This window comes from Carlito syrichta, unplaced genomic scaffold (assembly GCF_000164805.1).
Source record: "Carlito syrichta isolate Samal-C Ts95f unplaced genomic scaffold, Tarsius_syrichta-2.0.1 Scaffold309428, whole genome shotgun sequence".
NCBI lineage: Eukaryota > Metazoa > Chordata > Mammalia > Primates > Tarsiidae > Carlito > Carlito syrichta.
The window spans coordinates 22,913-38,584 of record NW_007253524.1 but is presented as its reverse complement, the minus strand read 5'-3'; the positions used below and the strand labels follow the sequence as shown (position 1 = coordinate 38,584).

Sequence of the window (15,672 nt, the reverse complement as noted above, 5' to 3'; positions counted from 1 at the left end):
TATATCTGTAAACCCCACTTACATGCATATGAAATTGATCTTTTTTTCTCATGGTAATCTGTCTTTTGTCACGTTAATTTTGGGGGCTGTAACCACTGAAACTAAGAGGCTAGAAGTAAACACTTTTTCTTTTTCCAACAGATCTCAGCTCACCAACACCCCCATTAGGTGGGTAAATTATTAATCATTTTAAACCTATCATTTCATCTATAAAATAGGAAAACAATATCTGCCTTAGTATAAGAACCAATGAGATAGTATTAGGTTCCTTATATGGCAGTTGGCATATGATACACAATAACTGATAGCTGCAATAACACCAAATAATATCCCCAAACCGGTCATTGTTATGGGTCACAATCCATACCAACTGGAAGATCTAGTTCTAAATTCTTCATGTTTTAAGAACTGACTACTAGAAAGAATGGCCATCTTTAATAAAACAAACAATAATAGATACTGGCGAGGATGCAGAGAAAATCGAACGCTTCTACACTGCAGGTGGGGATGCAAACTAGTGTAATCTCTTTGGAAGACAGTGTGGCAGTATCTGAAAGAACTAGAAATTGACCTTTCATATGACCCAGCAATTCCCCTATTGGGAATATACCCAGAGGAACTCAAATCATTCTACAAAAAAGAATGTTTGTTGCAGCTCTATTCATAATAGCAAAAACATGGAACCAATCATGTTGCCCACCAAAGCTGAACTGGAGAAAAAAATGTGGTATAAATACACAATGGAATATTATTCAGCCATAAAGAAGGGCAAACATATGGACTTTGCAGCAACTTGGATGGATTTAGAGTCGATCACACTCAGTGATCTATCACAGAAACAAAGAACAGAGTACCATATGTTCTCGCTCATAAGCGGACCTTGAACAATTGCAATACTATAAGAAAGCGATTGACAGTAGTGGGAAACTGTCAGGGGAGGGGAGGTGGGATTGGCAGTTGAGAGAAACTGCTAGGGCAAGGAGGGGCACACCTCATCAACAAGGATACCTGGATAATTAGCAATTGTATACCTAACCCTGAATTGTACTTCACATCTTTATAATAAAAATAAGTAAATAAAAATAAAAAAGAACAGACTACTACTATATAAATGGAGATTTTAAAATGTGATAACCAAGTCAAACTATGATAGCTGACTCTAACATCAGCTACAAGTAAACAGTTTCACTGAGAACTGGCATGATAAAAACAAAAAGCATCTGCATAATAGCTACATCTAGCTAAATTACGACTAAATATCCCAGCCTGCAATAGTTCCAAAAAAGTGCTCATAATAAAGTACTGAATTTATAATAAGGGACAGACCGGACCCATCTTACATAGTAAATGTTGCAATTATTGAAGCAAAGATCTTACAGTACAAGTTCACCACATAAGTGCACAAATGATCAATGTTCTGTGAAAGTAAAACACATGAATAATTACCTATGAATATCTCTTACAATTTGATATTTCTAATATGATGAAAAATAAAGGCTCCTAAATCTCAATCTACCTCTCTATAAATTTGATTTGCTGCGTGTGTGATGTTACTTATCTCGTTACTAATACGATGATTATTATGATTACTGTATTGATCTTAGTTATTTTGCTATATTTTACTGGATCTTCTATCGAGCCACACCTCTTCTATGTTATAAGGACATGAATGGCAAGCCACAGATGTGGAAGTAGACCTGATTCATAAATATGGAAAGATGATCAACATTACACATGATTTAAAAGAAAAAATGTGGTATTTGCTAATATACAATGTTGACAATAGTGGGAAAAATAAGTAATCTTTAGTGATATATACTCTTTGGAATACAATTTGCACTATCTATGCAGATTTAAAATATATCTATCCTTTGACCCGGCAATTCCATTTCTAGGAATCTAAAGATATTCTACTACATATGGCTAAACAAATTTATATAAGGATATTCATTGTGGCATTGCTTGTTACAATAACAGCAAAACCCCCAAGGAATCTAAATATCCTTCAAATCAACAAAAGACTGGTTAAATTAATTATATTATACAACGAGTGCAACGCAGCCATGGATCTATATATCTTAATATGCAAAGACTTCCGGGAAAAAACTATTCATGGTACAACACCATGCCTATACATACCCATTAGTGAGAGAAAAAGGACTGGTATGTAGACATACACAACACAAATACCCATATCCCTACATACACATAAAATCCTATTTCTGGGAGGATATATAAGAATGTGTTAGCAGATTTTGCCTCTGGACAAGGGGATCCAGAGTCTGCAATGGGAGAGGAACTACCTTTCATTTTAAGACTGCAGTGTTTACATTACTGACATCTGTATATATTAGTTCTTTGATTGCATAAACAGTTACTTATTTTAAAAGGTAAGAATCTAATGAAATAACTTGGAAATATGGGTGTAGTAAAACAAGCAATGTTAAATGAGTTTTGTTGATTAGCCTTGAGGGACGAGATCTCTGACCTATATATATTTCTCCCTTTTAAAAGTCAAACAAGTTACACATTTTAGTTCATTTTTTTTTTTTAAACCTTATGGAATATGTACTATTATGGTCACCATTACTCTATGCATGAACTCAGGCAGGTTAAGCAACCAAGTTCGCACAGTAGGTGGCCACACTGAGCCACACACTTAAGCCTCCTGGAGGTGAAGTCCTCAAGCCCTCAAATGTTCTTGGGTATCGCTCACACACTGTACCTTGACTTCCACTGCCCAGGGAGGGGCATGGCTCCGCAGCCTCTCAATGGATCTGGCAAGTTAAAATTTCTATTTTGTAAAAGTATAAGCCTAAGGAGGCTGTGGTTTATATTAAAAAGCGACATTTCTGGCACTGTATGCTATCAGTCTTCATGAGTGTGGCTCAAAAAATAAGTGAATCATATAATACCTCATTTTGTAAAGTCCTTTGCTATTTTCTGCACACACATTATCTTATTTTTGTTTCACAGTATTATGGAAGGAAAATTATCATTAACTTATAAATGATATTCTCATTTACAAGGGCTGAATTTAGATGACATCCTCAGCTTGAAGGGGCCGACAGGAGACTGACCCTGGGTTTTCTGAACCTAAGTTTAATGTTCCAAACACATGTCTACAACATGAGTAGTTTCTAAAAACTAGCTTTGAATTTGCAATTGAGGTTTTTTTGCAGAATGTTTTATTGCTTGCAGTCATGTCTTTCGGACTCACAGTTCAAAGCTTCTACTCTGAAACATGACCCCATTTTTAAATGCTGCATTCCAAATCCGCAAGCACTTCTAAGTCTCAAATTTCTACAGTTTTGGAAGCTGAGTTATCATGAATTCTTTAACAGATTTTTCTGTTTAGAAAACAAAAACAGATTGCCTGAGCCCGCGGGTTCAAGACCCGCCTGGGCAACTTGGTGAGACCTCATCTCTACAATAAATAAAAAATTAGCCGGGTGTGGTAGTACATGCCTGTAGTTCCAGCTACTGGAAGGCTGAGGCAGAAGGATCGCCGGAGCCCAGCAGGTCGACGGCCACTGCGCTCCAGTCTGGGTGACAAAGTGAGACTCCAACTCAAAAAAAAAAAAAACCAAACTTGTTTTTCTCAATATGATCTTTGTGATCATGGCAACTATTTTGACTGAAAGTCATGCTTAGAAAAAGTTTTTAGTTACAGGACTATCACCAAAATAAAAGAATATCCATCAGGCACATCAACCCAGGTTTTCTTTTTATTATTATTTTTCCCACTCCAAAGTTCTCTTGCCTCATATTCAGGGCTGGGTTTTCTGTCGTTACTGAGAACCATTATGTATAGGGTTTTACCTGACAAGGAAGCTAAAACAGACTGCTGAAAAGACAGCTATATGTTCTGCTCCCAACACTACCCATTATCAGGTATGGCTGTGCCTATAAGGGTTCAGTGAACTTTTTGAAAAATATATACCACATTCAAATGATCTTTTTAGAGAACAAACCTGGCAACGGGAAATGTCAACATCATTAATCATATATTAAGTTTCATTAAAATCAAAACTTTGAAATAATTAGCTTCTGCTGCTTCCCAAAGTAGTAATTATAGACCAGGAGGAAGTGTCACGCTCTCTCAGATTTCCTCCTTTAAATATTAAGTGCTAAAGATGAAACATTACTTTAAAAATAATCTTTGAGATTTTAGCTGTGGAAATATAAACAATACTTTCTGGGTATTGGTCTAATCAAATTTCTTATATTTCCAGAAATTTGAAGTTTACTGGACTCAGTGGTGAAATGAAAATGTTAATATGTGCTATTTCATCTGAAAGCAGAGTTCAGTAGCATTGAAGGAAATAAGAAATACAAAATATCTGTATTTAAACATGTTTGGGGATTTCTTATTTCCTTCAATTAATATTAAGTATCTTTCATTTCGATTGTTATTAAAAGTTATTTTTATTCAATGCTGGTTAGAAAAAAATATAATGTTAGAGCTTTCTATTTCATTTTATTTATTTATTTATTTTTATAACCAATATTTTTTATTATGATATAGTGGGGTACAGTTAAGAGTTAGGTATACAAATATGCTTCATTCAGGAGAGCCTTAGAACTTAGGTTCTGATCTTTAATAGCAATTTCTCAGCAAGTTTCTTTTTCTAACTAAATTAACTGTATTATTTATTTAATTTATACTTGTTTTTACACGGAAATTACTGCCCACTAAAAATAAAGTATCTGCTCAGTCCTGTGTGAGACATTGTATAGGACACAAAGAGAGAAAGACAGATGACTTCTGTGTTTCCAGAGAGTTTTTTTTTATCTAGTCCAAGGGAAAAAATGAAATAATTAGCTTCTTCAGATCAGGTATCTGGAAGAATGAAGATGCCCTTACAAGGAGTAAAGGCTCACAAGAGAAAGAAACATGTAGTGTTCATTTTTCCCAACTGCAAAGCTTTTCCACTCCTCTGCCAGTCCTTGAGTCTCTGCCAAAATGTTAGTGACAGTGGCTTAGTCCCTTGCTCTTGCAAGCTCAGAATAAAGAACCTCTGCTTTGCTCATGGGGTTGGTCTTCACTTATTTCTACAGGATAAAGTGTGTAGATAGAGGGATTAACTTCAGAAAGGGCAAGGGATATCTTTTCCTCTGAGACAAAAATGGGAGGAGGGAAGGACGAGTGAAAGCACTTGGGAGATTCTGAGTTGGAAAGAAAATCGAAGGAGTTCTATCAGGCGGATGCCATCTTCTCCACTAAAGCAATCTCTAAACAGAGACTCAAGGAGAGTAAGGTAAGGGCTGGGGGACCGTGGAGGGAATTTAGAACTGGGGAAGGGAGGAAGCCAGAAAGACATGGTTCACTTTGCTTAATAAAATGGAATAAACATAAGTGCTTATCTCTTCTCTTTCTTCAGATCCCAGAAAACTCTGGAAGAAATAGATCTGACAATGATAAAAGAAAAATTTAGAAAATTATGAAGTCAATAGGTTGACTGTCAGTTCAAATAGAGAAATTGGGAGAAGATGTAAAATAAAACACTCTAGGGCCATTTTTTACCTTCATTCTACCCTCCATCACTGTTATTCATTTAGTGCATTGGAAATCTATTTGTAGCATCTATTATTCCAGGTTTTTAAATTATTTAATATTTCCATGGGAGGTGGAAGCATGTAGGTTAGAGCTTCTCTTTCTCTTTAGGCAGCCAGGAAAGTGCTCAGATATCAAATAAGAAATCAAAAACCAAACAGGATCTTCTAAATTTGAGAGCAACACTCTAATTTTAAAACATGGTTTGGTTTGTCAATATAAAGCATAGTAGATCTAAGTTAATTTAGCTAAAGGGAAAAATTCACAGTTTAAGGGAAGGATAAAAAATGGTCATAAACTTTTACTGATTTTGGAACATAGTAAGATGAAACTTAAAAGGTAACTGCCAACAGCTATAATGAACTTGTGTCCCTTAATAAAAAGAATAATGACCAGCATTTATTGAACATTTATTATGTCATGCTATTATATGAAAGGTACTTGCGTTAACACATTTAGTCCTTATAGAAACCCTTCAAGTAATACGCAATTGTCTTCATCATACATGTGAAAAAAAATGTGCAATTTGCCCAAGATCACAAAGCTCTTAAGTGGTATAGTCAGATTCAGACACAGATAACTTGGCCCTATAGTCCATGCATTTGTGCCTATAAAATGAAGAAATGAAGGGAGAGAAGCAGGGAGGAGAGAGAAGGAGGGAGAAAGGAGTATTGTTTAGTCATAAAAGTACTATAGCTTAATGAGCTTTTCCTCTGGTATCATTGTATCTGTCACCAATATCCTTGGTAGACAATCTAAGGACAGCCTTAGAACTAAGGTTCTGATCTTTAATAGAAAGTTTCCATGAATGGAAACTGGGACTTATTGGAGAATAGATAATACCATGTCTTGGAGCAAGAAAGTTTAAAATGGCACTAGAAGCCGGGCTCGGTGGCTCAGCCTGTAATTCCGTGCCTTTGGGAGGCTGAGGTGAGTGCATTGCCTGAGCCCGCTGGTTCGAGACCCGCCTGGGCAGCGAGACCTCATCTCTACAATAAATCAAAAAATCAGCCGGGCGTGGTAGCGCATGCCTGTAATTCCGGCTACTTGTAAGGCTGAGGCGGAAGGATCACCGGAGTCCAGCAGGTCGAGGCTGCGGTGGCCGGGAGCGGCCACTGCACTCTAGTCTGGGCGACAGAGTGAGACTCCAACTCAAAAAAAATAAAATAAAATGGCACTAGAATAGCTTGTTGTCGCCAAAAAGCAAGGCTGCACGCAGAGCTATCTGGAATAGTGCCAAAAAGTACAAAAGGTGGATCCCACTGGCCAAGTGGTGACAATTAGGCCATTAAAAGGGAAAACAAAGCCAGGCTCGGTGGCTCAGCCTGTAATCCCTCGCCTTTGGGAGGCTGAGGTGAGTGGATTGCCTGAGCCCGCGGGTTCGAGACCCACCTGGGCAGCAAGGCCTCATCTCTACAATAAATAAAAAAATCAGCCGGGCGTGGTAGTGCATGCCTGTAATTCTGGCTACTCGGAAGGCTGAGGCAGAAGGATCTCCAGAGCCCAGCAGGTTGAGGTTGTGGTGGCCGGGAGCGGCCACTGCACTCCAGTCTGGGTAACCGAGTGAGACTCCAACTCAAAAAAAAAAAAAAAGGGAAAACAATTATTAAAGTCTATTGGACCACCTTGAGTCAGCTCTAAGGTCACGGTATTAAATGGAGAAGTGACTAAATACTAGAAAATGATTGTCAATACATAAAGAGGTCTCTCAATACTGTCCTCTAGGAATGTCATATACTGACAAACCAAGTCACATATGAGCTACGCTGAAGTTGCAACCGAGTTATTAATATAAATATAGATATGTCTGCAAATAGAGTTTTTTATTTTAAGTAAGAAAATGATGGGCCAGAATAAAAGATTCAGAAAACAACGTATGTGAAGAATATAAAGTAGAGAAGTCAGCTTTTATAAAAGAGAAATCTGAACATTTAGAAAGGTTATGCAAAAAGTCTGAGTGTAAAGGGCTAGAATACTACAAAGTGATTTGGCCCTTGCTATCTATACTCTCTGTGACCAATGTTTGGTAATCCAGGACACTCCTTATTGGAGAACTGCTATGGCAATTCATAAGTTGGTTACCCAGCCCCAAAAATTGCATGTCTCCCCTTTTGTACAGACCCAAGTTCATTCATTTCAGGGTGAAAGAAAATTTCTAGGTTCAGGAATAGTGAGAGAAAGAGAGAGATAGATGGAGATAGAGACAGAGACAGAGATAAAGACAGAGGAGACTGAGACCAAGATCAAGATAGAATAGACGTAGATATGGACCAAGTTGGACCATTTCTTTCATGCTTCAGACCAACTGAGCAAACCAAAGTGGATTTGAAGCTTTGTGGAACAGAGTGAGCCAAATTAGACCAGTAGCCACCCAGGCCTGGGGGCTGATTCAGGAAGATGAGGCAGGAACAGGGGCTGCTGTATTTACTGGATAAAACAGGGAGCACGTGCCCATCAATTTGATTATACAGCAATGTTAAACCACCCAAGATTGTACGTTTACTCACCTTGTTTAATGATATTTTGCAGAAATTAATTCTCATACTGACTGGTTCAGTGTGTGTTTGTCAGGCAGGTATCATAACAAAAGTCTCTCCTCTAGTGAGTGTTTAATAGTGTCCGCAATAAGTGAGGGAGCAGTCACTGAAAATGACTGATATAGGATGGATCCGGGGGGAAAGGGTAAGAAAGATGAAGCTGCATATATAAGGCAAAGGCCTCTTGTCTGAAAGGACAGGTGTTCCACGTGAGAGCCAGTATTCTGCAAGGGAGCAGCACTTGGAGGTAATCAATAATGTCCTTGCTGGTCCCTGAGGATATGACATGCGGGAAACCTCACAGTGTGCAAGAATAAAGCACAAGATAATTAGAGGCACTGGTGAATTCCAAAATGGCCAAGTCACAGGATGTATGCAACCTAAACTGGCAGTGTAAGCTTTCCCTACCTACCCAGTGATGTCCCAGAGCCCACTGAGATGTAGTTTCATGGTAGAAACTAGAAAATGTTTCTTTTGCTCCCTCAGATAGTTGAGCGATAGGAGGTTTAGTTATAGGGACTGAACAAACAATTAAAGACACATTGGGGAATGTGGTAAGTGTGCAAAAATCTAGTACAAAGAAAGAGGTTAAGGTCTTTTACTGAGGTAAAAAGTTCTAAAACTGGGCATACCATTGAGGCTAATTAAAAAGGATTTGGAAGACAAGTTTGGAACCATTGATATTTTATTGGTTTGTGTGAAAAATTATGATAAGATTATCTATTATTAGGACAGTAATATGGCAGTAAAATAATACAAGGAGGGAAAGAAATAAAACAAGTCAGATACTAGTATTTTTGATAGGGAGACAGAATTTTTAGAGAGACATATAAAAGTTGGAAAAACCTTGAGTGGGCAGTATGATTCAGAGTGAGACTCTATCAGAAAACAGAAAGGCTGGTTAGTAGAAAAAAGATGAGAGGGTGGTATGACTCAGAGTGGGAATCTATTAGAAAATAGAAAGACTAGTTAGTAGAAATAAGATGAATTAAAATAATTTATTTAGAAAAGAGTGCAGTAGATGAGGAGGTCTTGGGAAGAGGCTGTCAAAACTGTGCTGAGACCCTGACAGACTAGAATGTCGGTATTCTTTCAACTTTCAGGAGTGGGCAGAGCCACAAACACAGAAGGAATTTAATTACAAAGTAATAAGATCTCAGCAAAGGTAGAACGGAGCAAGCAGCATTCTTTATGATAATGACACCACAAGGAGAAAGGCATAAAGGGAAAACTGTACTTAAGTAAATAGTAATTGGAAGCTGAGCATCATGTGATGCAATTAGTGCCACCTTGAGGAAAAGGTCTGGGAAAGAGTTTGGGTTAGTGCCAGGAAAGGGATGCAGTGATGAGAGGAAGGACAGGAATTTTCTATGGAAAGGCTTAAGTTGAGGATGGCACGCTTGAGTGCTTCTGCAGACCAGCGGTTTTTCCTACTTGTCTATGTCAGCACCTTTGTATACTCAGTAGGTTCATCCCTGAAAAGCCTCACCTTTTCTACCAGGGGCATCCTGCCGGGAGGAACCTAGAACTAAAAAGCAGTGGAACTCACTTTCCCCTGAAGGCTGATTTGGAGCAAAAGCCCTGAGGCTGCCCTGAGGACAAGGATGAGTGGAATGAAGAATCAATCAGTTTAAGAACTGCAGCGTGGTTAAGGCAAAAAACCCCAGAAAAAGCAAGTAAGATATTAGGATGCCACAGAAAGCACTGAGAAATGCCAGTCATGGTCTAGCAAATGGGTAAGAAGAAAATTACAACAGAAAGGGCCGACAGTACAGGAAGGAGGTTCAGTGAACTGAGAGACTTAAACAAATGGACAATGGCCAAACCACATACAAAGATAGAACTCTGACCCATAATCTGCAGCAACCTGCTCAAGAAACCAACCCTTACCTATGGAAGAAAGTCTACTGTAAGTCAGACTGCTATCTCTAGTAACAATCCAGGAAGCTAAACAATAACTTTCGTAACAATTGATGCCAAATGGCCAGGACTTGATTAAGAACAAAGCTTGCCTAATTTTTGTCCCTACTTCCAACTTAGGATCAACCACAGAAAGTCAAACCCCTAACCAATTACAAAAGATGTCCCACTTCTAGTCTGGCTACCTATAGCCTCCCCACCCATCCAACTGCATCCAATTAATACACACCTGGAGATTTTTTCCACTCTAAAGCTTTCTGATTCTTCTGCTGGCCTTTGAGTCTCTGTAAAATGCAATTGATGATGGTGGCTGACTCCCTTGCTGTAGCAAGCTCTGAGTAAATAGCTCCTGTTCTCATGTGGTGGGTCTTTGTATATTTCCATCGAACCAAAGACTAAAATCAGGATAAAGAGTAGATTCAGGATAAGTGAGGAGGTGGGAGGAATAGGCAGTTGTGAATAGAGGAGGATTTCTGGATACCTTGAAGGCATAGGAATTGACATTTATATACAGACGGTGCCAAAAAAGTACACACATTTTAGGAAAGAAAAAAACTGTGTTAAAATTGTAATATTCGATATATACCAATAACAAAACAGGAATGCAAGTCACATTTGACTTCTGCAATTACACATTGCTACCATAATTCAATTCAACTTCAAACAGTAATACAGAGATAACATCTCTTAAAATGTGTATACATTTTTTGGTATTTTTTGTTATGATTTTCCTGATACTTGGCTACAAGTTTACATAACTTACTGAATACTAATTAAACCTTGTGAGAGAGATTTAAAAAAAAAAAAATCTATCATTTTTAAGGGGAATGAAACTAAAATAGCCAGCCCATCAGGAGTAAAGCAGTGTCCAAGGCAAGATATACTCCTTTCACAATGTCAGACTGCCCACCCCCGACATGCCCATGTAATTCTGACCATGGCATGTTGCTGCAACAGTCTTATGACTGTATTGTAACTCCTCGTCAGTCTCTTGGTGTTTTGACAAAATGATTGGAATAATTTGATTCCTATTTTATCAAGCTTATGAAAGTAGATTTGAATTCAGATTTTGCAGATTTCAGAGTCCATGGTTGATATCTGCATTAGGTTAGCTTGGAAGTGGAGCCCTTTGCTGGTAGGTAGGTGCACAGATAAAGTGGACATTAAATTTATTGATTTGAGGTGGTTAAAAAATGGTAAGGCTAGCGTGTTAGGAAGTAAACTTTTGAGTTACTAAGGGCATTGGTGAGGGATGGAACTGATGACGGGTAGGAGGTCTGTTAACTGGGCACAAAAAAAAGGTGCAATAGAATCTTGGAAGTTGGATGATAATGTTGATAATGTTGGTGATATGGAGGGGTGGATAGCATAAGAAAAGTTCATCAAATTAAAATGAGAATAACACAGAAGAGACAAGATTTACTGTAGCAAGCTCTGAGTAAATAGCTCCTGCTCTCATGTGGTTGGTCTTTGTATATTTCCATAGAACCAAAGACTAAAATCAAGATAAAGAATAGATTCAGGATAAGTGAGGAAATGGGAGGAATAGACAGAATGGAATGAATAACAATGGGATGACAGTATGGAAACTGGATTGGGGTATAAAGAATTGCAGTGATCCTGCTTCCTCATCCTGTGCATTGGAGAACGGTGGAAAAGCAGAAGCCTCCAGAGAATGAAGTTAGGGGGAAGCGAGATACCAATTCCAGGGCAGACATACAAGAATCACTTCTTGAAATGGCCAAGAATACAGGAGAACAGAAACACAGGACACAGGGGAAGAGGCTGCAGAAGAAAAAAGGATCCTAAGGGGGCTTGTGTTCTGGAAAAGAAGGCTGCATATAGGGGTGGCATCTAGCAACCAGAATAGTTATTCCAACTACCTGGGGGAAAGGAAGCAGGAGAATGGAAAAGCAGTTAGAAGAATATTCTCTAGATGACAGGAGAAGCAATGTAGCATTATCAGAATTTAGTTACTGACTGAGATAGAAGAAATAACTAAGTCCAAATTAAAGTTGTATAAGTTAAAAATAAAAATTAAAGTAAATTATAGTTTCCTCAAAGTGAAAAAAAAATATTTCGAAGACTCTCCTTTTCAAAAAAAACTACCAGTACTTGGTGATGTGTATTAAAAAGTTCTGGTTATTTTGTCTTAAGGAAGCTGTTATAGTTTGACCTCTACAAAGTTGCTTTCTAGGTGATGAGGTTTGCATTTAAAGTACTCAGCAGTCTTCATTTTAAAGTGAGATGAGAGAGAGAGGTAGAATGTTTCCACTCGATAAATATGTGTCAGTGGTCCCCTGACTATGGAACATTTATATTTGATGTAATGGCACTAGCCAAAGATGACAGCATTTTGCTATTGTTCTTTTACTTTCCTTATAATAATCCTCAAACAATTTTCATTCAAATCCAGTCTGAAAAGTAAATAAACAGTATTTATGCAATACCTTCTAACATGAAGAAAAAAATCTATAATGCGTATTGATTTATTTTTAGTATGCTCTACTCAGTATATAATACTTGTTGACTGGTAACTAAACTATAATGCATCATGGGCTAAAAGAATAAGCCAACTATCTTTTCAGAACATTTCCTGTGCCAGAACATTCACCTACAAAGCAAAATATCCAGGATAAAAACTCACATACACAATAGCAAGTTGTTGTTGATTTTAAACTAGAAAAGAGAAGCTGTTAGACTAAAGCTTTTTACAGGAAAAAATTATAATTTAAGTTCATTATAAGCTCTAGTTCATTATTACTGTTGTAATTTTGTGGTCTCACATCAGTTTGGCAGCAATGCATATGTAAAAATCAACTTCTTATTTGTCTGTACCCTCTTGGTATTTTTCCTCCCCCTCCCCAAACTTAGAAAAAAAAGCAGCAGCTCAAAGAAGAGTTTGATGAGAAGATTTATAGGGTTGACACTATGATGGGATGGCTTTGCTCATCAGGAATGGCCCCGGGGAAATGCTGCTTAATGTAGCTAAAGAGACAAATTACATAAATATATGGGTAAAACTGTTGTCAGTTTTAGATTTAAAACACAGTGTGTGCTAAATTGAAATATACTAAGGAGGCCTGTCTTCTTACAGACACACTTCTTTAATCCCCAGTGTTAAGTTAGACTTTTTCCTAGGCCATGTGTCTTTTAACTTACATTTCCTGTAACAACTAGCAGTGTCCTCTTGTTTATGCCAGGCTCATCATGGAACAAACCAAAATCTCATATATGGCAGTCTCCAAAAATACAGATTATTACAGAATTTCATTCTGTGGAGCACCTCTCTTTGTAGAATATGACCAAACTGTAAAGTGAATTCAATCATTATTGATTTTGATTCCCTTGGGTTAAAAGCAACAGCATCACTAGACAGAGTCATGCCTCAGATTCAGTCAAGGGGAATTTGGATGATTTGGATGTATTTATGATATTTTTCTCTCCGTTGTTCATGGCCCTCTTTGGATTTCTTGCTCATCCCCTAAAATAGAATTTTTTTTGTTACCTCTTACCGACATTTATTTTGGCAATTTTTTTCTGAGAGTCCATCCTCATCCTCGCCCATGATGTCCACGGCCGAAAATATCAACGCGACCAGAATGGCAAAGCAGCACACCAGGGCAAAGATCACGATGCACTTCTGCTGGGACTGAAAGAAGGAAAGAAGACAAAGAAAAATAAGTGGGTTTGCTTAGGAAACTCAAGATTTTACAACTTTTCAAAATTTCATGAAAAATTTTTTTTGGAGATAATTGCTTTTATCACTGCCAGAGAAGGAAGAGCTGCTCTCTGGGTGAAAATGTCCAAGACTTTTATGCTTATTTCTCAACACATTCTCAAAGTCCCACTACATATGGTAGAATCTGTTAAATAATTCAAGTGCAATATCCAGACTTCCAAATAAGTTTGCTCTTCTGCTTTCTACTCAAAAGCAGCCAAGAAAAGATCATGATGAGATCTATTATTTCAAATAAAAAATGAAACACAGATGCTAGCATCATGAGTTATTTAACTAACACTGTTCATTTCCAAACACTGGATACAAACATAACCAATATTCATATTCTTAATATGATTTTCATTTATGTAAATAGAAGGTCCAGGTGGTCAAAGTCATTCATGTATTTATCTTTAGGCTCATGTATTATATTTCAAGACATCCCTATCTCTAGAGGCTCATGACTAAAAGTGAGAGAAGAAAGGCCCATGATAACTAGGCAGGGACCATGACCACTGTGACAAATTGATGTTGCCAGTTTTCTCTCTGCAATGATCTGAATGTTTGTGTGCCCTTAAAATTCCTATGTTTAAATCTTAATCCCCAGGGTGATAATATGAGTAGGTGGGATCTTTTGAGAGGTGATTATCCAAGAAAAGTGGTGATTGGTGGCCTTAACAGAGGCCAGGAGTCAGGCATCCTAACTACTCAGGAGACTGAGGCTGGAGGATCTAACGCATGAGTTTGAGGCTGCAGTGAGCTATGCTTGCACCTGTGAATAGTCACTGCACTCCAGCCTCAGCAACATAGTGATATCCTGAGTCCTAGAGAGCTCTTTCACAGCTTCTACCATGTCCTCATATCTGATGACATCTTGATCTTGGACTTCCCAGCCTTCAAACTGTGAGCAATAAAGTTCTTTTGTCTAAAAGTTACCCAGTTTATGGCATTTTGCTATTGCAGTTCAAACAGACGGAGACACCCTCTATTAGATAAACTCTAGATGAGGAAAGGAGGAGAAAAAGCAATTAGTAAAAATCTGTGAGCAACTTGTAGGGGTTATTTACAGAGGAGAAAGGGTAATCTTTGATCAGGTAGCCAGTTGTACTCCCTTTGTGATGGGATAAATATATGTGTGCGCATGTGCGCGCGCGCACACACACACACACACACACACACACGCATACACACAGAGTTCAGAGCCTTTTTGAAGCCAGCTGACTTTACCACCCCCTAACACCCTCTCACCCTTTAGTGCCACATTGCCAAGATCTCCAAAGAACCCAAGGAACCTCCCATACTGAGTTCAGTTCTTCCAGAGGCAGCCTCAGATTACAGATTACAGCAAATTCCCTAGATATAAACAAGTTCCATTCCAAGAGCACTTTCATAAGTCCAATTTATTTGTAAGTACAACAAAGTTAGCCTAGGTACCCAACTAACACAATTGGCTATATAGTACTATTCTGTAATAGGTGTATAATACCTTTCACACAAACAATACATAAAAACAAACACAAAAACCAAAACACTTCTAATCTCACAGGACAGCATGTGATAATGTATGGCAGACATGTGAACTAACTTACATGATTGGATTTGCGAACACACGTTTGCATCTTTGAAAGTTTGCAACTAGAAGGTTCATATGTAGAAAAAGATGCAGTCAAGTCAAAGGAATAAGTGGTGTTTCTGTGACTCCTATCAACCTACACGAATGCTTTATTTTTGTGTTTTCTAACCCTCTTACAGGTTTCATCACTCATTGCAACCTCATTACAAATCTGCTTCTGCCTATCATTGGGTTCTTCTCTTACTCCACACTTGATGAAGTAGGTAAAGGCCAAAGAAAGAGACGGACATTTTTCTTTTACTCTAGACTCTGGTTATCTGAAAGACATGGATTATGTTTTATTCTTTCCCCAAGCAGACAACAC

The 15,672-nt window shown here is 38.0% G+C and overlaps 1 protein-coding gene across 1 annotated transcript in view; it reads right to left on the bottom strand.

The window, feature by feature from the left end:
- The window catches only part of LOC103269668 (inactive phospholipase D5-like), a gene marked incomplete at its 3' end in the record, with an annotated part of 91,369 nt that extends 76,015 nt beyond the window's left edge, over nt 1-15,354 (bottom strand). Inside the window, exons 1-2 of the mRNA XM_008067232.2 lie at nt 15,325-15,354; nt 13,530-13,666 (exon numbers count right to left, since the gene is read on the bottom strand). Of these exons, the coding sequence (XP_008065423.2) occupies nt 13,530-13,666; nt 15,325-15,354 (167 nt within the window). The remainder of the gene's footprint in view (nt 1-13,529; nt 13,667-15,324) is intronic.
- Nucleotides 15,355-15,672: the final 318 nt, after the last annotated feature.